We start from the raw sequence: 26,945 nt of genomic DNA, 5'->3' as shown, positions 1-26,945 counted from the left end.
CTAAGTTCTTTCCTTGTAATCTTCATAATAAAGAAGAAAGAAGGAATCTCCAAAAAAAAAACATGTAAAACTACCTCTCCCATTGATTAATGAGAGCCACAATGAAGAGTATATGATCGATTACCTCTACTTTATCTCGTATACTATTCTTTCAATTAGCTCATTGATCTGGAGATTACTATACTTAACTAAGATTTACCCTTTCACTTTCTTTGATTGATATGTCTAAAAAGGTTCCAATATTTTTTTAATCAAACAGTTAAGTAAAACTAAAATATGGGTAAATGACGATGAAGATATTTTATCAATAAAGCAAACCTCCATCAACATAAATTAATTCGATTTGTTTTTATTTCCTTCTTTTTTTCATTTTTGAATATTTTTTTAATTTGGTATTTGATACTCCCTCCGTTTCAATTTATGTGAACCCATTTGACTCGGCACGGAGTTTAAGAAAAGAGAGAAGACTATTGAACTTGTGGTGTAAAATGAAGCACATATATTTTGTGTGGCTATAAATTATTGCATAAAAGTAAATTGTTTCCAAATAGGGAAAGAAGTCATTCTTTTTGGCACGGACTAAAAAGGAAATAAGTTCACATAAATTAAAACGGAGGGAGTACAAATTTTTATAGCCCGAATAATGGAATTACATTGAAATGTCTTACTTTTGGAAGTAAAATACATTCTACTAAAGACGATTTCATTCCAAAGCTCAAACTCGAGAGCTCTAAGTTTATATTGTACTAGAATTTGCTACTTTGATTTCTATCGCCCCAACCCATAAATTAAAAAAATAAATAAAATCAAAGCAAAACCCTAAATTGGATCCCGGGTTAATAATCAACCCGTCAACTTTTTCGTCCGTATCAAATACCCCCACTAAAACAGTCCAACTTAATTCCACGACCGTAAACTACGCGCGGCACATTGTGCGGTTCAGTAACCAATGGAGGTTGAGGGCTTTTTGTACGAAACTCTCAGCCCTCTCTCCGCCACCACTACCTCCACCACCACCGAGCACCCACCTCCGTCGTCCTCCGACGAACATGAGCCTTACCTCGTATTCCGCAACGAAATTTCTCTGTCTACTATCCAATGTCCCTCACCGGAAACCGCCGCGGTCGATTACTTCTCACTCGACCTCGACGGTGACGCCGCCGAGCTGAACAACGGTTCCGTTTCGACGCCGGCATCAGCTGCTGGTACTCCGTTGCCGGTTAAGGAAACAGCGAGAGGACTTGAAGGCAATTGGTTTCGTGCTAATTGTCGGTTTAAGAGTCCTATGCTTCAGCTTCATAAGGGTATTGCGACGTCGTTTTTAGTTCTCGCAATTCTGTTTTCAGTTATTTTCTTTCGATTTTCCTCCTCACACTTTCCTTTAATTGTCTCATTAATTTCTGGTTGTGATTAATCTATAATCAAGCCTCAACTGAAATATGATTTTAAAGAATGAATAAGCTCACGCAAACACATAGATATGTGTGTGTATGTGTATGTGTATATCTATGCATGTGTATAACATTCTCTTTAGTTTACAAGTAACTTTGCTCCAAACCTTGTATTTGTAAATTCATTGAATATGTACAAAATAGTAATCTAGAACCCAATAACTTAAAAGGACTAGAATCCCAAACCCATAAGCTTCAAATTCTGACTCTCCTCTTGATTCTTCTTCTAGAAGCAGTGCAATTAAATTTGCTTTGTATATGTGTCGATCATGGATGTATGCCTGTACTGTTCACACGCATGCGTTTTTGTGCATGCATAATTTTTTTTTTCATGATGGTGGTATCCGGTTAGCTTGGGTCCACCTCAACTATTCCATATGGTTTCTGCCTCTCACCAACACTGGTGCCGGGAGGGCAGATGCAACATATGGTACGGGTCTGGCAGTTTAGCCCGGACCCCATATATGTGTCTGAGAAATCCATTATGTATAATAAACTAGAACCCAGTAACATAAATGGGCTGTGGGTTCGGTGGCAAGCGCAAGGTCCTCAAAACTCATAAACTTCAAATCCTAAATCCGCCTTTAGGTATCGGGTAACTCTGCTAGATAAGGCTATCTAGGCATAGGCATGTGGGAAGAAATCACCTAGTATCTTTTGGCTCCGCTAGAATTTGATCATGAGACCTCATGGTCCTCCTTCCACTTCATTGACAACTAGATCACACCCTTGGATAAAAGTTTAATTGTGTGCATGCATATTTGCCGAGGTCTATTGGACACTGTCCTCCCCAGACCCCACATGTGGGATTACACTGCGCAATCCCACACTGGGCTTCTTCTTGTTGTTGTGTGCATGCATATTTATGTACACATATTTATATACTACTACATAATGTTGAACTAGAAGCTGTGCAGCTAAATTTGCTGTGTGCTATATTTGCAGAGATAATAGATTTTTGTGAGTTTTTATCACCTACACCTGAGGAGCAAGCATCTCGTAATGCAGCCATAGAATGTGTCTTTGATGTTATCAGATATATCTGGCCCAACTGCAAGGTCTGTTCTCACACTTTCCATTCTCCTCCCATCACTATATAGCACATTATATCTGTTGTGATGTACAGAAGCAGATTGATTTACTTTGTTGAAGTTCGTTGTTTTAATTTATCATTCTTATTCTTTTTTCCAGCCAGAAGTCTTTGGATCATTCAAGACAGGGCTATATCTTCCCACTAGTGATGTTGATGTAAGCTTACTCTGCTTATTTTTCAAGTAAATTTGAGATTTCCTTTCTCGGTAGAAAGATATTTTTCCTTAAAATTTCTCACTGAAGTGCTGCTACTTCTGCCTAAAGTTGAGCTAATAGAATCCTAACTTTAACAACAATAACAGTACCCCTCAATATCCTTTTATCCCCCCAAAGAAAAGTTACAACAGCAACAGCAACTACCCCTCAATACTGTACTGGTTGGGTTCCAAATCCTCCACATGACATGCAACAAAAAGCATCATGCTAACCTGGACATCCTGTACTTGACCACTTATTCTGTGATGTGAAACCTGTAAAGGCTGTTGACCCAATTAAGGAGCATGTGCTTTTATAAGAGAAACATAATTAGTTGCTAATTGAAAAAATAGTTCTGGAGCGTGATACTGCTCTGTGGTGGTTACCGTGTTATGAATGTGTTTAAGTTTGCAGACTTGCTTTGTTTGTGATGATAGATCTTTCCATTCACAGTCATTAGACATATGTGACTTGTTGGCTGATTGTGGTGTGGAAACAATAATGATCTAAGTTAAAGTTAACGTGTTGAGCTACTCTTTGATATACAGCTGGTGATTTTAGGGTCAGATATTAGAAGTCCTCAACTTGGGTTACAGGCTCTTTCCAGGGCTCTCTCACAAAAAGGAGTTGCAAAGAAGATACAGGTTCATGACATGACCCTGTGATCTCTCAATGAGGAACATTTTCTTTCATTTCCTCCCTCCCCCAACCTTGTGATAGGTTTCTGCGAAGAGAACTTACAATCTGGATTTTTCATGTGCTTTTCCAAATTAGGTGATATCAAAGGCTCGTGTGCCAATAATCAAATTTGTGGAGAAGAAAAGTGGCATTTCATTTGATATAAGGTTTGATTATGTACAACTTTTATGGGATTCTGACAATACTATTGTAAGTTTGTAGAAGATAGTTCATATTTTTTATGTTTATTTGTGTTGTCTTTGTCCTGAAATGTAGCTAAATAAAACCATGTTTTGAATTGGCGAGAACTTCTTCCATTTAGAGCCCGTTTGGATGGGCTTGTTGTAAGTGGCTTTTAAGCCAAAAGTCATAAGTTAGGAATTTTAACTTTTGGCTTTTGACTTATTTTTGTCATTTTAGCTTAAAAGTAAGTGCTTAAAAGCACTTTTTTTACTTTATCCAAACACTATAAAGTGGCTTAAAAGTTATTTTAGCTTAAAAGCACTTAAAATAAGCCAATCCAAACGGGCTCTTAGTCTCTTGCTGCAAATTATCTTGCCCCTACTTGGTGGTCATTTGGATAGTGTGGGGAGCTTGATTTGTGCTTTTCAGCTTTTCCATTCTTGATTTCAGTTTATTATCTAATGGAAATAATTCCACAGATTTTATTATGTACTTTATTTTGTGTTTTGGGATAATCCTCTATCTTGTGTTCCTCTTGTGTTTGAGTTTCTTGCTTGGTGCATGTGATTGTCAATTTGTTCATATTAGTTTAGACTTTATTATCTTAATGAGCTAACAAAATGAAATGGAGAATTGACCAATCTCTCCCCTTCTGTGCTTCTTGAAAGTTAGAGAAAAAACCTATGACAACCCACTCCTCATCCTAGGTAACTGGAAATCGCTTTGGGACATACCTCATTATTTTTAGCTGCTTCCTCTAAAGGTCGGCCAACCGTTTACTATGCAAACAAGACTACCAACCTTTTGAACTCATTTGACTAAGTCTGATATTGAGACGGCCCATCTTCCAAACCCTACAATATGACCGTAGCCTAGGTGTTAGGAATTTGTATATTAGCAGTTTTGGCACAAATTTTAGAGCTGGTTAGAGATGTTGTGCACTTTTTTTTTTACAATAATGATAATAATAATAATTGCAAAAGCAAATATTTTTGCAAATATTTCAATTGACGAAATGGATGAGAAAGCACGCTGCAACTTCATCTTAGTACCCATTTTCCTTACTACTTAATGTTGGGAACTTCCATAATATCTAAGATTTGGCTACTTATAGATTGGTGAAGAGAAATGGTAAACATGCATAATGCACACTCTTCATAGAATTAGAGACAATTGGGCAATGTCAATATCAGTTAGAATTCACCATTCAACATTAAGAAGAGATAGATGGAGGACTGTCCCCGCATGTATATGGTGGACAATATGGAAGGAGAGAAACTCTAGATGTTTTGAGGATAGTAGCAATTCAATACAGAAGATCAAAATGAATTGTGTCCTACTTTTTTATTTTTGGTGTAAACAAAAGTGGCCAGAAGATACTGTATCGATCCTAGAAGTCCTAGAATACTGCTAGGATTGTAACTCAGTAGTCTATCCTTTTGCATATTGTAAATATGGTTTCAGTACAACCTATGTACTGTTATATATCAATACACACAAATGTTACCTTCTCAAAAAAAATACCTAACCAAGTGCGTTGATTCACCACACAAAATTTCTACCTTAAAGTCAAATGGTGTACTTGGTAACCGTGATAGTGATATTTAGTTTCATTTTCCCGCAACAAGTCATTTTTCAGACCAATTACGATCATATGCAAGTTGTACTCCAGTGGTCACTGACATTTTGTCAGATGCCTGAAAATGACTGCAGAAGTTCTGTTAATAAATTAAAGTTCATCGTGCATGGCCTAAAGAGCAAAGGTACTTAGAATGGGGAGATTCGTAGCAAAAATTATAGCGCAAAAGTGGGAAACCTGGGGGCGTTGAGAAGAAAATGCAAGTTAGGAGGATAGAGAAAGAGCGGAAGGTGGAAGACCTAGTAGTACTGCTTGAGATGTGACAGTGTGAATAAGATCAGAAAAAAAAACAGTGTTGCTGCTCCTTCTATTGGCTGTAGTGTGGCCTTCCCAAATTTAAGGCAAACCCTAGCACACTATATATACTCCTTTTTTGTTAAAGCCAGGAACCTAACCAGAAAATCAAAATCCTTTAACCCTTAAAACCAAAAAATGACTGAAAAGCACAAGTTAAAGAAAGAAAGAAAGAAAGAACCAAACAGATGAAAACTTTGGTCAGTCGATTTACTTGGTATAAACTGAATAATGCACACCTCTGGGAGAGGATATATTTTGATGAAGAAGTGGGTGGTATTGGGAAGAAATGGAGGCTAAATTTCTGTTGGAGTTGCTCGTTCCATCAATGAAGTTACTGCCATGGCTCATCTCAATAAAATAAGGGTTTACTAAGAATAGTCCCTTGTAAAAAAAGGTTTAGTAAGCTAATTGGGATAGTACTCTGATTTACTATCGAATTAGCCCAACTGCTTTTATACTTTTAGTTGGTTGAGATGACTTGGATAAGGTAGAGTACGATGACTTGAGGGAAGAATTGAGTTTGTATTTTGAAGATAAGTTTCTTATGGGTTGACAAAAAGGGGTCTTCATATCACTTGCCTTAGCATATGGTTATTTAGCTAACTTCTTACTACTAATTTTCTGTTTTTGACCACAGTTTTGATGTGGAAAATGGACCCAGAGCTGCTGAATTTATTAAGGTTTGTGCTGATGTATCCACAATCTACTGATGTAGAAACTAACTGCATCTGATGTTACTGTGTTTGCAAACCTCTATAGGATGCTATGTCTAACTGGCCCCCTCTACGACCATTGTGTTTGATTTTGAAAGTATTCTTGCAACAGAGAGAGTTAAATGAGGTACGGTATTCTTAATATCTTCTAATATATCCAAGTTGCTAACTGTCAGCGGAGACATGCTTAAAAGGCATGTTAAGGTTACTTGCTGATGATAATGTTTAGATCTTTTCTGCTTTGACTTATGGTCTTCTTGTATTGCAGGTTTATACTGGTGGGATTGGTTCCTATGCGCTGCTTGTGATGCTCATAGCAATGTTGCAGGTGAATAAACTCAGTCACATGCTCTTATAGTGTGAATGGTAAATTACGACTGGTCACATATTAATGTCTAAAATTGGACTTATGGTCTCACAAGTAGTTATTTGAGTGAAATAGTTGTTTGAATAAGTGAAGAATTAGTTTTACGGCAGTCCTCTAATAACTTAGAAAAAGACCCTCTTGTCGCTGTTACACTTTATGTTTCACTGGTGTTATATCCTTTCTCAACTGTGCCAACCCTTGCTTTTCACTTGCAAAATGCCTGTGGCAGTACTGGCCTGTTACAAATGAAACAAAGATGGAAATTCCATCTGGGATTGAAGGAGTATGGATTAAAACACTTTTCTGAAATGAGGAAACTCAGTCTTGTTGTCTTTATTTGATCAATTAGTATTGGCCTTTTTCTTCCCCAGTCAGTTTGGCATTAAGGTTTGAAGAACTTATTGTGTTTTCTATTAGACATAGGTTGAGATGGAAAAAAAACTGAGAACTGAGGTACCAAGGAATTCTGCTGTGAGTCCTGTTTCCTTTGCATCTGATACTTCATCCATCTGGGAAAGGTTGTCTTGTTTTCTGTTTTGGTTAGATCAAATATGTATTGTTATCACTTCTGTATTAACTACTTTTGAAGACTTTAAGTGAAATCATTTTACGGAAAAGAATTTTTTTTAGTGGAATCACCCTGAAAAAAGAAGAGGAAAAGAATCGAGTTTTACGATGTACCACTATTTGATACTTAAGAATTAACTTTACTCTCTGTGGGGTATTATTGTGATGTGCTAGTTTGTATGTAAAATTAGTTGTCACCAATGTGTTTTTGTGTTTTACCTTGTTCTGATTATTTGGTCATGCTATGTAATTCATTTGCCAGAATCATCGAAATGGTCAAGCTTCTCCGGAACAGAATTTGGGAATTCTTTTGGTATGTCTCCTTCGAAGTTTTATTACTTGAAAAGTTTCAATGAAATCAATGCTGTACCTAAGATGACCCAACAATGTTCTTGTCTTTGAAAGAGAATGGTCAAGAAAGATAGCGTACTGCTGGTGGGAGAACGGATAAAAGAATCAAAACTGTAGTTTCTTAGAGGGGCAAAAGAGAGAAATCCTTAAAAGAGATAATTTAGCAAACAAATGTCTTTCTAAGAGGAGATGAAAGCCTAAGGCAAAGTTTGTCTACTTACAACTTCTTCTTAATACAAAGCCATATCAGCTGTATGCGAGCATGCCTGTGCGGAACTTCTAAACCATATTGAAAAGGTGTTAGCTTTATATGTTCCTTGCTAATATACAAATCTTCTCTCTTCCTTGTCACAAAAAAAAAATCTCTTATTTCTTTTTAAACAGATGAACACAAGTCTTCTCTCTTAAAGTTCCAATGTGATAATTCACGGTTGTCATGTTTAACCATGACTGCTATTGACCTTTCTTCTCAGCTACCTCTCTCAAAAACTCCATGGACAATTTAACTCACCTATTATATGCTTCATATGTTCCTTGCTAATACACAAATCTTCTCTCTTCCTTGTCACCAAAAAAAAAAAGAAGAACTTCTCGTATTTCTTTTTAAGATATGAAACAAATCTTCTCTCTTAATGTTCCAATGTGATAATTCACGGTTGTCATGTTCAACCACGACTGCTGTTGACCTTTCTTCTCAGCTATCTCTCTCAAAAACTCCATGGACAATTTCACTCACCTATTATATCAGTTCAAAATCATCAAGCAATTGTGTTGTTTTTGAAGACTACCAAAGAGGATTGAGAGAGATCCAAATTGACTGTTTTATCTTCGCATGGAGAACATCATAAGTAGTGCGGAAATTCAAACGGGATTTTCGCTTTCCTTAAAAGAACCTCTCTTCCAGATTACTTTATGATATATCTGAAATTTCCTACTAGCTTCTTGGATTTTTGCTTGAACCTTATTTGTTTTTTGTTTTACTAGAAGAAGTGTCTTTTTTTGGATAAAGGCTAGACAAAGTGTTATTGACTTGCTATTAATTTCTTCAAGAAGTGTTATTGACTTGCTATTAATTTCTTTTGATCCAATTGTTAACACTATTATTGATATCAGGAAGAAAAACATTTTGACTCTACTGCCAACTAATACAGGCGAGTGGTGGGGACAAAATTTTACCTTGGCTCATCTCTAAATCTTAGTTTGTCTGGGACTGGGAGAACTAAAAGAAATACTTTTTTTTAATCAGGAGAACTAAAAAGAAATACTTAATGGGTAGTTCAAGCAGATTCTTGGAGGAACAATACAAAGATAAAACCAAAGCCATATCACTTGCATTTGTAGGAGAAAGAGTATGAATGCTAATTGTTATCAGTCTAGGATGTCTAGTTCTTGCCACTTGAAAGATCTCTAAAGGAAGTTTCCATTACTCAAAAGCAATCAAGAGAAAGGGAAGGTTGTAACTTTTGTGCAGTGCAGGTTGTGCATTTTGTCCTGTCTGTGTCCTGTGCTCACTTCTTTCCTTCTTAATCTTAGATTCCAGAACTAATTATTTAGCTGAGCGACGACCTCTTTTCCAGTTCCTCCTTGCCTGCTATTTCTGTTTGCTTCCATTCCTTCTCCTTTTCCTTCTTTTATGCTATTTCAGCATATTGGGACTTCTTAAAAGCAAAAACCTTCCTACAGGTTTATATTATTCAGGGTAAGCTGCTCACATTTGTTCTTATGTTGTTGATTTAGGTTAGTTTCTTTGATATTTATGGACGCAAATTAAATACATCAGATGTTGGCGTATCTTGTAATGGAGAAGGTACCTTCTTCCTGAAGAGTAGCAAAGGGTATGAAATTTTGATATATAGTTAGATATTTCTGTGTTTTGCTTTAAGTTGTCAAAATATATCCGTTGGGTAATTTACTTTGTTGCCTTTTTGTTCTTCAGGTTCTCCATTAAAGGGAAGCAATCTCTTATTTCTATTGAGGATCCACAGGTTACCTCTTATATCTATGCCTTTCACATTTCTGTATGGTCTATTTGAACATCACAGAGTACATCCATGAGCCAACATTGTTATCTCTGTTCTTCCTTCTTTCTTTTTTTTTTTTTTAAATTTTAGTTATATAATATTCTATTTAATTTTGTGCTTTTTAAGCTTGACTATGGTGTCAGTTATTTCCGTTGTTTTTGTTCATTTTGTGTTTGTACAGTTATTTGGTGTGTACATTAGAAACAAAGTACTAAGTAACTTTTTCCTTTGAAGGTTGCATACAGTATAAACAAAGTACTAAACTAGGTGTTTTCTTGTGATTGCAGACACCAGAAAATGATATTGGAAAGAGCTCCTTCAATTATTTTCAGGTACATTCCACATGATTCCAGAATCTGCTCATCGTTTTAATCCATTTTCAGTCAAAATCATATTAGAGGCAACGCACCAAATCAATAAGACTGCTTAAGTTTTGTTGGGCGATATAAGAAGCTGCTTTGTCTGGCAAATATATATGAGTTTCAGTAATTGTGAAAAGTTGGCATGTTTCTGTTGTCTTGAACATTGGGTATTTAACAGGCAGCTTATTATCAAACAGCATGCATTATCGTTTAGGTTTATCTTAGCTGTTCGATACACTTGGCAATTTCAAGCATCCAAGTTTGAAATATTAGTTTAGATTGCATGCCGATCCGAATTTTGATGTGATCCTTTCATACGTTTGCTCAGCTTTTGTGTATAAAAACAGGAAATCATAGAGTTTAATACCTACCCCAATCAAGAGGACTCTAGGTCTCTATTATTTTTGTTAGTTACTTGTTTACACGGTTCTCTTGCTTCTTGCCTCCTCTGGAGCTACACTCTGAGGTTCTTGTTCATATTGGTGCAGGTCAGATCTGCTTTTGCGATGGCTTTCACGACATTGACAAATGCAAAAGCCATATTTGGCCTAGGTCCCAACAGGAGTATTCTTGGCACAATAATTAGACCAGATGAAATACTAGTGGAAAGGAAAGGGGGGTCCAATGGGGAAGTGACTTTTACTAACTTGCTACCAGGCGCCGGGGAGGGACTGCAGCAGTATACCGACCAGCAGGAAATCTATTGTAACTGGCGGTTAAATGATGACGATGAAGAAGCACTCCCTCGAGGAAATGGGGTCGCAGAGGATGGTGGAGCGCTGCAGTCCTCAGGAAAGAAGAGGAAATCGTCAAAGGAAAAAAAATCTGCTAAGAAGGTGAAAGAAAATGGGGAGAGTAGTAATGTTAGAGATGAAGGGAATTCCTCGAGGAAAGAGAAAAGTTCGAAGAAGCATTGGAAACATAATAGATGGTGATAAGACGACAGCAATATTTATTTGTAATGGTTAGAGTCCATCTACTGGGATGCCTCTACATGATATTTAACCTGCATCAAATAGTCAGATCATGAGGAACCTTACTGTAATTTTACTGATGTATCGCTGGAGATGCCCATTTGTAAAGCGTAACTCCATTTGGGTTGCCAAGATACCTGTTTTCTCTGGTGAACTGAATGGCAGTGTTTATATGGCAAAGTTCTTTAGCTAGTTTCTCTGATGGCTATAACGTTGACGTGTGCACTAGCGAATCAGGTTCAAGTGCATTGGAGAATTCATATTGCACAAAAGTTTTGATACAAAGTGGTGAAGATCATCCTCAGTGTTGTAACATGCCAGTTTTGACAAGAGAGAACTGCTGTTGTAATTCTGGGAAAATAAAGCTGCTTTTGTAAGACTTCTTTTAAATTTGAATATAAGAGACTGCTTGTTAGTTAATGAATTCCTAAAAACACAATTTGATGAAATGCAGATACATTTTTGGGCGTTTCATTGGTATTCTTGAACTAATGTAGTTTCAGTGAGGCTCTTCTTTTTATATTTCTCTTATCTCCCAAAGAGTAAATTTGACAGAATTATCCGATAATTGTATGGATAAAAAGTATAGTATGTGCTCCCTCCGTCTCATAATATGTGTCGTGGTTACTAGAAATAGTTGTCTTAAATTATTTGTCATTGAAGTTCAAAACAAAATTGATTATATTTTTTTTTTTACCCTTAATAATCAATTGTATTCACATTTAATCAAAATATGGATAACGTTATTCATAGAGATTGACACATAAATTGAGAAAACATTTAATAATGGTAAAGTATTAAAAAATTATTCTTTCTTAAGGGGCGTGCATAGCAGAAATCACGACACATATTATGAGATGGAGGAAGTAGTATGGAATAGTCGAAATACACTGCAAGCGTGTACATACATTACAATTATTAAAAAAACATATTTTTCGAAAATTCTCTTTAAATTCTTGATTGTAACATACTTTACAGTCTATTCACCGAAATTAATACAGTACTATGGAACTATGTGACAACCACAAACATATGTAGAGATAGATCTAGCATTTGAAGTCAATAATAGATCCAAACTAGGTGTAATTTGTTATTAGCTTTGTCCCAATTTATATTTCCTACCTTACTTTTTAGTCTGTTAAAAAAATATTTATATCTTTCTTGATAAATATTTTTAATTTTTATTTTATTTTTACTTTAATCTTAATGATATGTTTTATAGCTACGCAAATATCTACGACTTGATTTAAATTACAAATTTAAATTTTTTTTTTCTTTCTTAAACTCCATGTCAAATCAAACAATGCCACATATATTGAACTCAGAGAGTATATAATAAACTTTTTATCGACAGACACATATGTGAGTCAATATTATTATATTAATATCGTATTAGTATATTATTATATTACTATATAATATTATAATAAAATTATTATTTTCTTTTTCCTTCATTGAGTTGTAAAGTTGCAATAGCAAACTTTTGCAAAAGTCAGTCTTCAACTTTCCACATTGAAATAAACACCGACAAATTCCCAATTTCTCAAACTACTCTCAACTTTGGCGCTGGGAAAACTGAAAACCGTAAAAGCGCATTGCCGATGTCGATCTGCAGCTCGTCATCGTCATCGTCATCGTCATCGTCAAGTTCTACAAAATCATGGATCCTTCACGGTTTAGCTGTGGGAGCTGCAGTAGCCGTAGCTCTCGGCGCTCGCGCTTACCTCGCCCGATCCAGCAAGTTTCGGAGCCGGGTCATAGGAATTATACCCGCCCGTTTTGCTTCTACTCGATTTCAAGGAAAACCCCTCGTTCAAATTCTCGGCAAGCCCATGATCCAGGTACTTCTATTGCTCCCCATGCTTTTCTTTCCTTGCTTCGGAGCTCAATTAGAATGTAAATCGTGTGATCACATTCATAATTAACTTCATCTCGAGTTATTTATTTATTTTTTTCATATTTATACTAAGTCCGAATGCATAAACTATGATCTAAAGAAACTTTTGAACCCCCTTTACCTGTGCACTCAAATTTTTCTTACATGTAATAAAAAAAATATTTATTTTTACCCGATTTGTACAGTGTAAATTTCCGACAAAGGGGATTCAGTTGAACCCCCTTTACTCTACTTAGTTCCACCTTTGATTGGAGTGGTGAAATGGAGAGTAAAATGAGGCACATATGCAAAATGAGGGATTTGTTCCAATTACGTGGAATGAGATACTTCAACAAGGAAGTAGTGCCCGACCTTTACCTTGTTCTTATTTTAAGGCTTTAGGTCCAGGAGAGGTCAAATCCTTTTGATAAGAGCTTTTGGTAATATTTTTAGTTCTTGTGCCTGTCCTGGTTGCTGGTAGAGATTCGAGAATTTGAGTACTTTCTGATTCTACAGTGGCATAGCTCCAGACATGAGCTTCTTCCCTTCATTGTATGGATATCCAGATGGTTAGCAATAGGGTATTAATTGCCATTTATCCACTATCAATGTATCAAAGGATAAAACTGAAGCAGTGATTTGTCAAATTGAGAAAAGAATCCTGAGCAAACTACTAATGCCAAAGGAAACATAGTTACAAATCAATGTTACAACCGAAACATCAGTTTTCACATGAATACCTGAAATGATGTCGGTACTGAGTATTTATAAGTTTGCTTTGAATAATTAAAAGTAAGGGATCTGATATTGTCAGGTATGAAGTTTCTAGATCCATTTATTGCTCTTGCAAGGTGCTTTCCCTTCTGGCAATATTAAGATCCCAAAAATCTGCTTCAAACTTTTCAGGAAGTTGCAAAATTTAGGAACTTATATGCCATATTCAAGCGATTTCTCTCTTTTTTCCATGTACCCTTGGGTGAAGCTTTGATTCAGCAGTGTAATTATCGCCATTTTTTTCTAAAAGAAACTGAAACCTTCCACCATATGCAAAATCTTATTGGCAGAGAACATGGGAAAGGGCAAAGCTTGCTGAGACATTGGATCAAGTTGGTATGTATCCATTTGACCTGGCTTGACTGCCTCTATAACCAAGCCTACTTTTCCCTCCCACATCCACCACGCCCCCTGCTCCCCTAAAAAGGAAAAAAAAGAAGATTGCGGTGGGTGCAGTTTTGAAAGAGGGTTATTGCATGTGCTTATTTGGTTTGTTGTTTGACAGTTGTGGCAACAGATGATGAAAAGATAGCTGAGTGCTGTCGGAGTTTCGGTGCTGAAGTGATAATGACTGCTGAATCATGTAGAAATGGTAAACACAATACCATTTATTTTCTACATACTTGTTTTGCAACTTATGGAAATTTCAGTTTTTGAATAGATGATGCTTAGTTGTTAAATTGTAGGAACTGAGCGTTGTACCCAAGCTCTGGAAAAACTTGGTAAGAAGTATGACATTGTTGTTAATATACAAGGAGATGAACCTCTTATTGAACCTGAAATAATTGATGGTATCGTCAAAGCCCTGCAGGTAATTTTCCTTTCTTGTTTTTTCCTTAGTGATGATAAGAATTGTTGTTATACTCTGGAATTAGTTTCTTGGAGACTTCAGATAGTCGCTTGTTTTTCTCCTGTAAAATGTAAATACACTAGCCAACTCTCCTCGCTCGCTGATTGTTTAATTTATATTCAGTGTCAGTCAAGTGTTCAATACCTTTGACCTATTGCTTCATAGTTTGATGCACCGAACTTGAGATCACCTTTTCTTTCGGAGTACAACACTCCTTGGGCTGTTAAAAGGTCCCTTTATTCTGTCTCCTTGCTAATAACTGGAAACACGAGTCAGTATTCATTTTCCTCTCTCTTTGTCTCTTACTACAAATTTTAGTGCTACAACTTGTTCGGTCTTTGTATTCACTCCAGTAAAATTTCACTTAGTTTTTGGGGTAGGGAAGATCCGTATTCCCTTTCTCATATACCAGCTATTATTTGAAAGATATTTAACTATGTAAAATGGCCATTCCTCTTTATGAAGGAAAAAGAGCTCATTCATACTCTATTTTCCTCAATCTCCATATTCAACCAAAATAGATATACCATTCTGTCACACCCAAGTAGTTCTTAGGTGAATATACTATCGGGGATATGTTGACTTGGAACGTGAAGCTACATATTTTTGGGCTCTTATCAGCTATTCTGTCCATCATATATTATGTGAGTTAGTGTGAATATGGAGATTTAGGAAGGGAAGTGTTAAACGGGCCACTAAGACCAAATTTTAATGAGGTATGTGTAGATTTTTTGAGATTGACTGAGGAAAATTGTAATTTCTGAGTACGACATCAAATTTAGGACAATATAGTCCAAAGTATAGATACTTTCTAGTTAGTATAATTTCTGTGGGTTGGCATTCTTTACCATTTATGTAGAAATGACAATTCTCTTGGGACTGTTCAATTAGGATGTAGATCTGTAAAAGGAACTGGGAAGTAGGGAGCAGCATGGACGTTTAACCCCGAGATGTAAATCCAAATTGGCTAAAGAACTTAGACAATAACGAGCATAAACTCATAGAGTCATAGTCACCAAAAGTTGCCTCTTTGCTGGTTTGTGGCTGTTTCCCATAGATATATTTTTAATTAGCAGATTATCTAGATATTATAGGGTATCATCTTTTACAGGTAGCTATGAATATTAGGGAGCTAATTACCCATGAAATTGGATATCATATCATACTGTATTTGAGAAGTGAAGTTTACTTTGTATGAGAATTCTAACTGAATCTCCTCTGTCCACAACTTTGTACTTTTTGCCTTAAAATGACTAATAGCATTACTCTATGATTCGTGCAGGCTGCACCGGATGCAGTCTTTAGCACTGCTGTGACGTCCTTGAAACCTGAGGATGCATTTGATCCAAATCGTGTAAAATGTGTGGTTGACAATCGTGGTTATGCAATATATTTTTCACGAGGGCTTATCCCTTATAACAAGTTAGTCCCCTTTTCGCTTAAAAAGCCTGTTGCAATGGCTGGTTATATCTTCCGTTATAGAACCTAATCAGCTTTTCCATACATTCAGGTCAGGCAAGGTTAATCCTCAGTTTCCTTACTTGCTGCACCTCGGGATCCAGGTATCTAGTAGTACAATTTTAGTTCACCTATCAACTAGTTTTTCTGGGTAACTTTATATGATCAAAATGATACAGTGTCTTTTATTTCATTCTAGAGCTATGATACAAAGTTCCTGAAAATATATCCAGAGCTGACGCCAACACCATTGCAACTAGAAGAAGATCTTGAACAGCTAAAGGTCCTTGAGAATGGATACAAAATGAAGGTAACATTCTCTCTTCAATTTGCACATCCCTATGTTGAGTATCTGTTTAAATGACGGGGAAATGTATTTCTAGATGAAACTATAGTTAACCAAACAAAACAAAAGAAGAAACATTGGTAGAAAGGTTGATAAGCATTTCAAATATGCGGAAAATTTTGCAGCCTTTTTATCTATTAATTTATTCTTTACATTCTGCCTGTTTGCTTTTCCTCTTGTGTTTTTTCTGTAAGAAAGTGGTTATATAACTGCATGGCTCTTTTTTTTTGCTGCAGGTTATTAAAGTTGACCATGAGACCCACGGTGTTGACACCCCGGAAGATGTAGAGAAGATAGAGCGGTTCATGCGTGAAAGAAACTTGGCTTAGAGCAAAGATAGTTATTTTTTTGATAGCTTATGCGACTCCTAGAGCTATAAAGGTGGAGTTCTTTGGTTTCCATTTGCACTTTGAATTAACACGTCATTTGTCTTCCAGAGTTATTTTTGTAAAGAAAAAGAAATAGGAACTTACTGTATCAATCCTGCAAATAGTTCATATTTAGTGTTCTGTGATGTGTATGTTTCACTTAGGTATTCATTGCTGTGCTAAGGTTGTGTATTCTTATTCTTTAATTGGTGGAAGTTAGATTTCGTCGACAGACAACCCTCTCTATGTATGCCCATAGTTAAGGTTGAGGGCTGTTACTGGAAGCTATTTTGAGATAATATTTGCCGGGATTGTTTATTGTTGTATCTTCCATGAGTTTGAACAACATTTTCTGCTTTGTTTTGTTATTGGAAATACTTGAATACGTTTGAGCTTATTTTTGCGTTGTGTGCACAATATTATGCAAATAAAAGTAATACAAGACAGACAACTTTTTGGTAGATGAGTGTGCTGATAATGCTTCAGATATCATGATCTGTGGGGGTGAAAGAAGTAGAATGCAGTGGATGTGTGACTTTTGTGTGCATTCTGAGAAAATATACTAGTTTGTATGATGAAGAGGAGTCTTATATAACTGGTAAAGTTGCCATGTGACCAGGAGGTCACGGGTTCAAGCAGTATAAACAGCCTCCTGAAGAAATGTAAGGTAAGATTGCGTATAATAGACTTTTGTGGTCTATCCCTTTCTCGGATCTCGCATAACGGGAGCTTAGTGCATTGTGCTGCCCTTACTTTTCTGCTAACTCTCAAATAAATCTCCAAAAAGCATTAGACCGTTTGTAATGGCTCGTCCTTAGTACCTTTGAACGAACTGAAAACCATTTGGCTCAATTTATGTACTCAATAATTTTTGCTTTTCGAGATTCAAATTTTTTAATTTTGACTATATATTTGAATATAGAATCTTTAAACTTTTTTTTTAAATAAAATTTATATATTTTAAAACTACATAAAAAAGTATTATTATAAGTCATAATATTTTATAATTTAAAATACTTAAAAGACATAAAAGTTTATGATCAGAGAATAATTCATTTGATAGCGCAATGCATTTTCAGATATGCATTATTTGAAATCAATTGAGAGAAGTGTGAATAATTAGTAACCGAATAAGATCACATGTCTGTTAAAGATTTATGCCTATAATAATTTTGGTAATATGACAAGCAAGAACAGAAAGATAATTTCTCGAAAAATATTCTGCCCACGAAAATATAATTTTTGGAAGTATATATAAAAAAGTCACGTGCGAATCACGTGGAGTCCTGATCCTAACGAACGGATATTCGTATCATATATGAAATCTCACAAAAACAATACAAACTCCACTGAACCACAGACCTCACTCTCACTAACATTTTCTCTGTAAAAAAATTTAATTAAAATCAGTACTCTCTCTCTTACACATCGCCGTTTCTCTCTCTACTATTTCAATGGCTGGTGTGTTGGAAACCATCGCAGTTCCACGCGCCTCCGCTTTCTCATCGGCGCGTTTGGCTCCTATAGCGAATTCTTCTTCGTCCTCCGGCCGTCGCTCCTCCGTTAATTTTTCTCAGTTCAGAGGACTTAAGTTCCAACCGGTCCGGTCGCCGGTCTCCCTCAGCTCACAGTCAAAATCCGTTCGCCGTGGTGGACGAGTCGTCTGTGAGGCGCAGGAAACAGCTGTTCAAGGTGTTTCTACTCTTCTTTCCCGTCAAATTCACTACTTAATGATGGATGATTGTTTTTAATTGTGATTCTTTTGGCCTAGAACAACGTATCTTGTTTCTTCTGTGATATTCAGGGGCGGCTCAATAAAATTGATGCCGGAATCTATTCAATAAAATTTGTATATATTGTTATTGCTTAAATTTTCAGTGTAATGTTATTCGGGTCATTTTGCACACACCTGGCCCATTCACTGGCTGTTCAAGCAACTCTACTTACTAAGAACTTGAGTAATGTATTAAGAAATATTCAAGGTTAAAACATAATACTATTATAGTAAAATTTTGAATCTCTGTGTAAACTAGTTCCAGGCCATTTAAAACTGCATTATTGAAGGGTAAATCTGTCGTTTGAGGAACAGAAGTTGAGACAAGCTAGCAATATTTTTGTTCCAACACATCTGTTCAATATTTAAGTGATGTACGCATCACGTTCTAACTAGACTGAGAGCTTCTGCTGTACTGCTAATCAGATATCATTGGAATTCCTTGCATTTCTTTTCTAAAGATAAATTTATTTGGTAATATGTATCTGAATAAATTTGGCTTTTCTTCTGGTTTACTTGTGCATTTTCTGGAGGTTGGTTACTTGGTTTTGCTATTTACTTGTGTCATGATTCTCGTGACTAGCAACTTTGTCGTCTTCACTTCTCCCCCTCCCCACCTATACAGTCCCTGTCCAAGCTCTTTTTCCCCGTCTTCCAGAACCAACCTCACAGCTGCAACTTAGATTCTTAGCGTTGAACCTATTGTATTTTCAACATTATGGAATCTACTATTTGTTGCACTTTTTGTAGGTTTTTACACATAAATTTATGCTCCACAATAACTGGGTTCAGATGAACCCGATGTCACCACTCTAGATCCACCTCTGCCAAGTTGAATGTCAAAGACATCTAAGGGGCTATATGTAATATTTTGCCTGGAAATTTGCTACTTACTAACCTTCTTAGAATTCATTTATACTCATTAGCTTGGCGATTCATGATGACATATGCTTTGGAACAACATAGAAGCTTGTACTGTCTCAAGCTTCTGTATCAACTTTCAGACTCCTATGAGTACTTTGCCTATTGAGTAAAAGCATCTATGCAATATGTTATGCAAGTTACTTTGACCTTGTGTTCAGATGTCGGAAATCTGTGCAGTGGACTTTGCGCTGGCTTCGTTCTTCAGTAAAGTGGGAAGCATTGCTTATGCTTTTGTGTGACTATAGGCATTGCACTAGTATATAGAATAATCCTTAGTTGAATGAATGAGATCAGATGTTGTAAATTTTCTCTTTGGCCTAACTTAATAGGATGTTAAGATATTCAATGCATCGGCTATCTCCGGTAGTAAATTTCATATTGTTTCTCAGTTTTAGTTGCTCTGATAAGCATTGCTTCTGCCTCACTCCCATCATTTATCAGTTTTTTTTCTTGTCTGACATGGTTCATGGAAAATGCAGTGCCTGCTGTTACCGACAAAACATGGAAATCACTTGTAATTGAGTCCGATTTACCTGTCTTGGTCGAATTTTGGGCTCCCTGGTGTGGTCCATGCCGAATGATTCACCCCGTCATTGGTGAACTATCACAGGAATACGCTGGCAAGTTCAAGTTCTTCCAGCTGAATACAGATGAAAGCCCCTCAACAGCAAGCGAATATGGAATCCGAAGTATTCCAACTGTCATGATTTTCAAGGGCGGAGAGAAGAAAGATGCAGTCATTGGCGCAGTTCCGAAAACGACATTGACCACCAGCATAGAGAAGTTCTTGTAAAATGATGCAATGCAAATATAAATTATGGGAATTTAGCTGTTTCTCTTCTTTATATATTCTCTCTTTGCCTTCAACACAGGTAGAGTAATATGCTTAATAAACCTGAAATTCTTCTGTATAGATTGAGGAGCTATGTTTCCTCTCCTCTCACTTTTGCATTACATTAGTAACTGAAATTCACTGGTATTCTGTGCTACACTTTCCCTTAGAAGGATCCTTGTGTTTGTTATTATTGCAGAACACGGCATCAGGTATGCTTCTAACTAAAAACTTCTACATGTAATTTTTGGGATCTGTTGTATCTATCAATGGCCGTTGTTGTTGATATTTCTATTGTTTCTCTTCATCTTACTTGAGCTGAAGGTCTAGCGGAAACAACTTCTCTACCTTCCCAGGGTAGGGGTAAGGTCGCATACATACTACCCTCCCCATACTCGTGGGATTCCACTGGGTTTGTTATTATTGTTGTTGTATCTAATCATTGTTGAGTTTTATGCAAAGTGAAAATTTAGGATTTAAATTTGATGGGTTCAACCTTGAAGGTTTCTAGCTTAACTTATTCTACTTTTGAAATTATGAATTTAAATTTAATATATGTTAAATTTTTAGTAATCATCAAATATATTTAAATTTTGTGTCGAAAGTATATTGGTTTTTATGCATAGTGCATAAATACAAACAACAGACTAGAGCACCAAATTCCACTTATGCTATTTTCACCATTTTATTTAACATTACATCTAATTTTCAAACTTATCGAAAAGCGACCTACTGTTTGGCCGCCGGATCGAAAAGCAACTACAGTTAGGCTTCTTTTTTCTAAATTTTTTTACATAACTAGAAATTACATACAACTTCTTACAATTAAAACATTGTTAGAAAATGGAAAAGCTGTGGTCAACGAAAAAGATGTTCATTCACCTAATTGTAATAATGTCATGTAAAGTGAGTAAAACAGATGGATAATTAATTCTGATTATAGATTTTGATCAAATATTTTAAATTTTTTATACACTACTTAGGACAAATTACGTGAATAAATATTTCTATAATTAAAGATTTTATTTCTTTGAAAGATCTCTAAATATATTTCTATTCCTTTGGACAAAAGTTCTTCATCTTGTATAAAGTTTAAGATTTGAAGAATAAGTATTAAAGTGTAAGTTTTTCATTCTCCAATTCGAAAATGATTGAAAATCTATGTAGATGGAAAAAATTAGCTTTTTCTAATTTTTAATTAGTAAAATATACCTTCTGAAATTTTAATTTTTTTTGTATTTTATAAACAACAACAAACCCAGTTTGATCCCAATATGTGGGGTCTGGGGAGGGTAGTCTGTACGCAGACCTTACCCCTACCTAATGCAGGTATAAAAGCTGTTTCCAATAGACCCTCAGCTCAGGAAGGGCAAGAAGAAGAGGGAAGCAAGCAAGGAAGAAAGATGGAAGAGAAAAAATATAATTTTTTTTGTATTTTATAATAATACAACAACAACAACCCAGTAAAATCCCATTCAGTGGGTTATGGGGAGGGTAAAGCATACGCAGACCTTACCCCAACCCCGGAGGGGGTGGAGAGGCTGTTTCCGGGAGACCCTCGGCTCTGAGACAATAGATATGTGACAACAAAACCCGAAAAAATAATATCAGCAACGTGAGAGACATCAAATAGATGGAAAAGCAGTACCACAAATATTATACAAAAGTCTGACCATGTCCTCGAAAATCTGGAGTCGCGTCATGTCCTGTCTGATCACCTCGACACAATACTTCTTAGGCCGCCCTCTACCTCTTCTCGTACCTGCCAAAGCCAACCGCTCACACCTCCTAACCGGGGGCATCTAGGCTTCTTCTCTGCACGTGTCCGAACCATCTAAGTCGCGCTTCCCGCATCTTGTTGTCCACCGGAGCCACGCCCACCCTCTCCCGAATATCTTCATTCCTAATTTTATCCAGCCTAGTGTGCCCACACATCCATCTCAACATCCTCATTTCTGCAACTTTCATTTTCTGGATATGTGATTTCTTGACTCAGCCCCATACAACATGACCGGTCTAACCACCGCTCTATAGAACTTACCTTTGAGTTTCGGTGGCACATTCTCGTCACATAATAAAAATTATATTTTTGGATAATTTTGTATATAATAGTCAAATGATATTTACACGTCAATTATTACTTCTCTAATTTTTTTTTTTGAAAAAAGTGTATTCTCCATAAAAAGGACAAGATCCAAGCGCGTGTAGCATAAGGCCACGTGTAACTCCAAGAGAAAAAACCGCCCACACGCGCCTCCCTCTTCACGTGTCAACCCATATTTCTCTCCCATTTGCGGTCGAGAAAAACATTTTACTGTTTTTAAATAATAAATACTAACCCCAAATAATTTACACCCCATTCGTTGCTACATTTGCTCTCCTTATCTTCCTTCATAACTTCATTTCTCCTCCAAAATCACTTCCGGCGACACTTTTTTTTTGGGATTCGCCGTTGATAATCTCCTCGTCCACGCGATTCAGTCGCCGTTCATACTCTTCCGTTATCCCACGCGCCGGTACATTATTCGCATTGTATTCTGTTAATGTTCTGTCTGTCTCGTGGTTTACTTAATTTTGTTTTCTGTTAATCTTTTGCTTCATACTGAGGCGAAGCTATAATTTTAACCTTATGAGTTTTAGATTTTAGAACGACAACTTCACGTGCTAATAACTAGGTTTTACGTTTAATATTTGTTCGTATTTAATGAATTTTTTAACACAAATAATGTATTTGAGCAAAAGTTACTGGGTTCGTTTGATCCTGTATTCAGGCTTCTAGCTCGGCCCCTGACTTCATAGATAATAATAGAGTATAATGCAAATAAAGTTGGTGAGAAACTTGTATATAGTGTGTAGGATAAATGTGGCAATTAGAAAATTTCTTTTGTTGTATAAGAATGTCTAATTTGGCTTAGAGGATAAATTGTTTAATATTGATAAGAAATGGATCCAATAAAGCAAAATGAATATAGAGGATTTATAGTTGAACTCTTGGCTTCAAGATTTGCGTGGTGATTGATCTTGTTTGATGTGTATTTTCATGCTTGAGATCGTTTATAGGCGTTTTTGTTTTAGTGTCCAGGGGATATGGTGTCATCAATTGATTACAGTATTAACAAGGAAGTTAATACAAATTATTTAGCATTGGAACGGAATGGATCTGAATAAAGCTAAAGGGATATAAAGGAATGTTTGGGATTACGCTGGATATGTTGTTGTTGTTGCTGATGTAAGTCGTGTCAAGCTTGAGATTTGTTGCTGATGTAAGTCGTGTCAAGCTTGAGATCATTTGTAGGCTTTATTTCAATGGCCAAGGTTAACGCATGCTTAATTGACTAGAGCAATTGCCAATAATTTTAATGCTTTATAAAATAGGTTGTCTTTCTTTTCATTGCCGCGATACAATGTTTCCGACATAAGTTTTTCCCCTCCAAGGAATAGAAAATGTGGAATTGCAGCTTTCCTTCCATTTCGGGATAAATCTTTGTTGACCTATCACTTGTTGAAATTAACATTTCTGATGTTGAAATTTTAGTTAACTTGGCTTTTCTTCACATTTTCCACCTCTTTTTGGACTTCCTTTTCAATCAGTTACACTACCTCCACCACCCCAAAATCCCCATCCTCTGATCCTTTAAAGAAAAAAATTTAACCTTAAAAGAACAAAAATACGATAATGAATCCAAATCAAATGTTGCATAATAGTTTACAAACTTCTGAAGTTTTTGAAGTTCGATTCTTAACATCCCCTTTAATGGGAAAATGTCTGGTGCATTTGAAATAACTTTAAGTCTCATTATTCTATATTTGTTACCATATGCTCCTTTTCATTCATGAAGATCTTAATCGTGGCTCTCTCGTTGTCATTCGCACTTACTTTTTCGTGCTTCTGTTTTAGCATACATTCAGAAAAAATTTCTTAAAATTCTGCGTTGCTGCTATTCTAGTTTCTTGGTGTGCGAGCATACATATTTAGATTATTTGGATTGCCTCTGTGTGTGCAACTTACTGGATTTAAGCCTACTGTCAGATTGCGGTACTTCAAAAAATGAAACATTTCAGTTTCATTCTTGTAGCATAATAGTAAATCTCCACAAATAAATTGTATGTCCTTGGGCATTGTTGGAAATAGTTAAACGAAAAACAGAATTGAGACTCAGGAGTACAGGTGGGGGTTATTATTTAAGTATGAGTGCGAGCGAGAAATGCACATACATTCAAACACATTTCAAAGGAATTTAAAGAAAAAGTAATGAATCCAAGTGGAGCATAGTCTAATGACTAATGTAGTGCTCATCTGATTTGAATTTCTTTCTTGGGGAGCAAATGCCAGCATTTTGTGATTATAAATAGTAGTAGATACTAACTTAATTTTGTACTAATCTGGTTCGAAGTGGACAGGCAAAAAGAAATGTAGCTATGCTGGTAAAGATATATGTTTTCTTTTATATGGTGCCTTTCCTAGTTATTGAAGTATAGCCATATGTTACATAGACTAAATTATGGGGCATGTATCCGATATGGTTGTGTGAGTATCCATTGTACGTGACAGTAGCATAGACCATAGTCGTAGCTCCTGTCGTCATGTATTCTCAAAGTTCAGATGTGTAAAAACCAGCTCTTTATTTTCATGTGGATTTCTTAGATGATTTTCAAAGGAATATCGTCAAGTGATTGATATGTTTGTGATTTTTTATCTTTTTAACAGATTCTATGGATCTAGAACAATCTTTTGGTGAACCTATAATCAGTTTTGGATCTGATGAAGACGTTTCCCTTAAAGCGAGGAACTCAGTTCCGGTTCCAACGGCAAACTCTGGAAATATAATGGGATGTTTCGATTGCAACATTTGTCTCGATTCAGCTCATGATCCTGTAGTCACCCTCTGCGGTCACCTCTACTGCTGGCCTTGCATTTACAAGTGGCTCCAAGTTGAGAACTCAAACCCCGGATCAGAAGAGACACCTAAATGTCCGGTCTGCAAAGCTCACATCTCAAACTCCTCACTGGTACCTCTCTATGGCCGCGGAACATCATCAGCAGAACACCGATCCACTGAGTCTCAAGTTGATGTGGCCATACCTCGCCGTCCCCCAGCCATTTGGACAACCACACAAGTCAATACATCATCGCCAACTTCTCACGTTCATCAACAACTTCATCACACTTCTTTGTATTATCCCCACGCTTTTGGTGGCTTTTCGGCTATAGCTCCATCTAGCGTTGGAGGCACTGCGATGACTAGTTTATTCAGCCCAATGGTTGTGATGTTCGGAGAAATGTTCCTCACGAGGATGTTGGGGGGCTCGGATGCAAGTTCGTTTTCATATCCTTATCCGGGGTCGTATCCCATCCCGGGAGGTGGTAGCTCTAGAATGAGAAGGCAAGAAATGCAGGTGGACAAGTCTCTTAACAGAGTATCCACCTTTCTCTTCTGTTGCTTCATCTTGTGCCTTCTCCTATTCTGATTATAGTATCATATTTCTTCATCACTGTATAGATGTACAAATGTGACTGTGCTTACCAGCAGTCGGGCATGTAGTTGATAGTAAAAAAGAAAAGAAAAAAGAACAGACTTATAGTGATTAAACAGAAAAGGCTCTATACCTTGCAATTTGCAAAGGTTTATTTTATCCTTTCTAGGGCCTTATCCACACAGTTTATATATGCTAATCATCGTTCGAACTTGAGTGTGATATGAAGATATATATCTGCGCGAATTCTTTGAATTATATGAGAAAATTAGCAAAAAATGTGTTGGATACGTATGTATACCTGATACAACAACGTATTTATTACTACGAAGATTCATCATAAATGACTAGTTTTATGTTGTTCAAGATTCTGCAGTCCTCACTATTTACTCATAAAATAAACTTGAAAGTCATGGCGAAACAATGAATATTGGTCACTAGGCTGTTTCCTATTACCTATGAAATTTAGGCCAATTGGTGTCCGTTATTATTTTTGTTATTATTATTATTATTTTTTTAACAAAATCAGCATGTACTTATACACATGAAAAAGTGGATATAATAAAAAATTCGTGTTGCATGACCCCGAAACACTATAAAATGAATCTAAAAGTCATGACAAAACAATGAGCATTGGTCACTAGGCCGATTCCTATACGCCTATAAAATTTCAGGACAATCGGAGTCCGTCAAAAAAATAATTAGCATGTACTAATACACACGGAAAGGTGGATATAATCATAAATTCGTATTGTATGACCTTAAAACGCCAAAAAAAGAATCCGAAAGTCATGATGAAGCTATGAGTATTGGTCATTAGACCGTTCCCTATGGACTTACGAAATTTCAGTCCAATCGGAGTCCATAAAAAAAAATAACTACAAAATCAACATATATTAACCCATAGAAACAGTGGATATAATCACAAATTCATGTTGCGTAACCACGAAACGCCATAAATGAGTCCAAAAGTCATGGCGAAGCGATTGATATTGGTCACTAGGCCATTTCCTGTGGACATAGGAAATTTCAGGCCAATCATAATCCATCAATTTTTTTACTATATAAGCATGTACTACACATAAAAAAGTGGATATAATCATATGTTGCATACAAAAAAATGAATCTAAAAGTCATGGAGAAGCGATATGTATTGGTCACTAGGCCTTTTTTTTATAGATTAACGAAATTTCAAATCAATCGGAGTTCGTCAAAAAATTCTACAAAATCAGCATGTGCTAATACACACAAAAAAACGAATATAATCATAAATTCGTATTGCATGACCTCGAAACGCCATAAAATAAATTCGAAAATCATGGCAAAGTAATGAGTATTAGTCACTAGGCCAATTTCTGCGGACCTACGAAATTTGAGG

At 36.2% G+C, this 26,945-nt stretch overlaps 4 protein-coding genes across 7 annotated transcripts; all 4 read left to right on the top strand.

Annotated features, from left to right (window-relative positions):
- Nucleotides 1–871: 871 nt before the first annotated feature.
- LOC107822004 (uncharacterized) lies at nucleotides 872–11,363 on the top strand. Its single transcript, XM_016648497.2, has 13 exons — nucleotides 872–1,304; nucleotides 2,397–2,509; nucleotides 2,643–2,699; nucleotides 3,287–3,382; nucleotides 3,513–3,583; nucleotides 6,173–6,215; nucleotides 6,295–6,375; nucleotides 6,517–6,576; nucleotides 7,445–7,495; nucleotides 9,271–9,368; nucleotides 9,470–9,518; nucleotides 9,842–9,886; nucleotides 10,405–11,363. Exons 1-13 carry the CDS (start codon nucleotides 950–952, stop codon nucleotides 10,849–10,851), a joined length of 1,566 nt encoding a protein of 521 aa, XP_016503983.2. The 5' UTR covers nucleotides 872–949; the 3' UTR covers nucleotides 10,852–11,363.
- A 1,020-nt stretch (nucleotides 11,364–12,383) lies between these two features.
- LOC107817448 (3-deoxy-manno-octulosonate cytidylyltransferase, mitochondrial) lies at nucleotides 12,384–16,959 on the top strand. The gene is made up of 8 exons (XM_075257235.1): nucleotides 12,384–12,731; nucleotides 13,831–13,876; nucleotides 14,046–14,132; nucleotides 14,227–14,351; nucleotides 15,673–15,812; nucleotides 15,901–15,952; nucleotides 16,048–16,158; nucleotides 16,431–16,959. The coding sequence occupies exons 1-8, from the start codon at nucleotides 12,492–12,494 to the stop codon at nucleotides 16,521–16,523; spliced, it is 894 nt and encodes a 297-aa protein (XP_075113336.1). The 5' UTR covers nucleotides 12,384–12,491; the 3' UTR covers nucleotides 16,524–16,959.
- Nucleotides 16,960–17,890: 931 nt separating this feature from the next.
- Nucleotides 17,891–20,249, top strand: LOC107817447 (uncharacterized). The gene is made up of 2 exons (XM_016643275.2): nucleotides 17,891–18,254; nucleotides 19,740–20,249. Exons 1-2 carry the CDS (start codon nucleotides 18,017–18,019, stop codon nucleotides 20,051–20,053), a joined length of 552 nt encoding a protein of 183 aa, XP_016498761.1. The 5' UTR covers nucleotides 17,891–18,016; the 3' UTR covers nucleotides 20,054–20,249.
- A 2,145-nt stretch (nucleotides 20,250–22,394) lies between these two features.
- Nucleotides 22,395–25,729, top strand: LOC107817446 (E3 ubiquitin-protein ligase RMA3). Of its 4 annotated transcripts, none has more exons than XM_075257227.1 (3): nucleotides 22,395–22,608; nucleotides 23,168–23,321; nucleotides 24,801–25,729. In XM_075257227.1, the coding sequence occupies exon 3, from the start codon at nucleotides 24,806–24,808 to the stop codon at nucleotides 25,559–25,561; it is 756 nt and encodes a 251-aa protein (XP_075113328.1). In that variant the 5' UTR covers nucleotides 22,395–22,608; nucleotides 23,168–23,321; nucleotides 24,801–24,805; the 3' UTR covers nucleotides 25,562–25,729. The 4 variants fall into 4 exon arrangements, with proteins under 4 accessions (XP_075113328.1, XP_075113326.1, XP_075113325.1 ...); XM_075257225.1 differs by having other exon boundaries at nucleotides 22,396–22,608; nucleotides 23,175–23,355; XM_075257224.1 differs by having other exon boundaries at nucleotides 22,396–22,608; nucleotides 23,168–23,355.
- Nucleotides 25,730–26,945: the final 1,216 nt, after the last annotated feature.

The sequence above is a fragment of the Nicotiana tabacum genome, chromosome 1, assembly GCF_000715075.1.
Source record: "Nicotiana tabacum cultivar K326 chromosome 1, ASM71507v2, whole genome shotgun sequence".
Lineage (NCBI taxonomy): Eukaryota > Viridiplantae > Streptophyta > Magnoliopsida > Solanales > Solanaceae > Nicotiana > Nicotiana tabacum.
The sequence above is the reverse complement of the archived record's forward strand: the minus strand, read 5'-3'. Positions and strand labels throughout refer to the sequence as shown.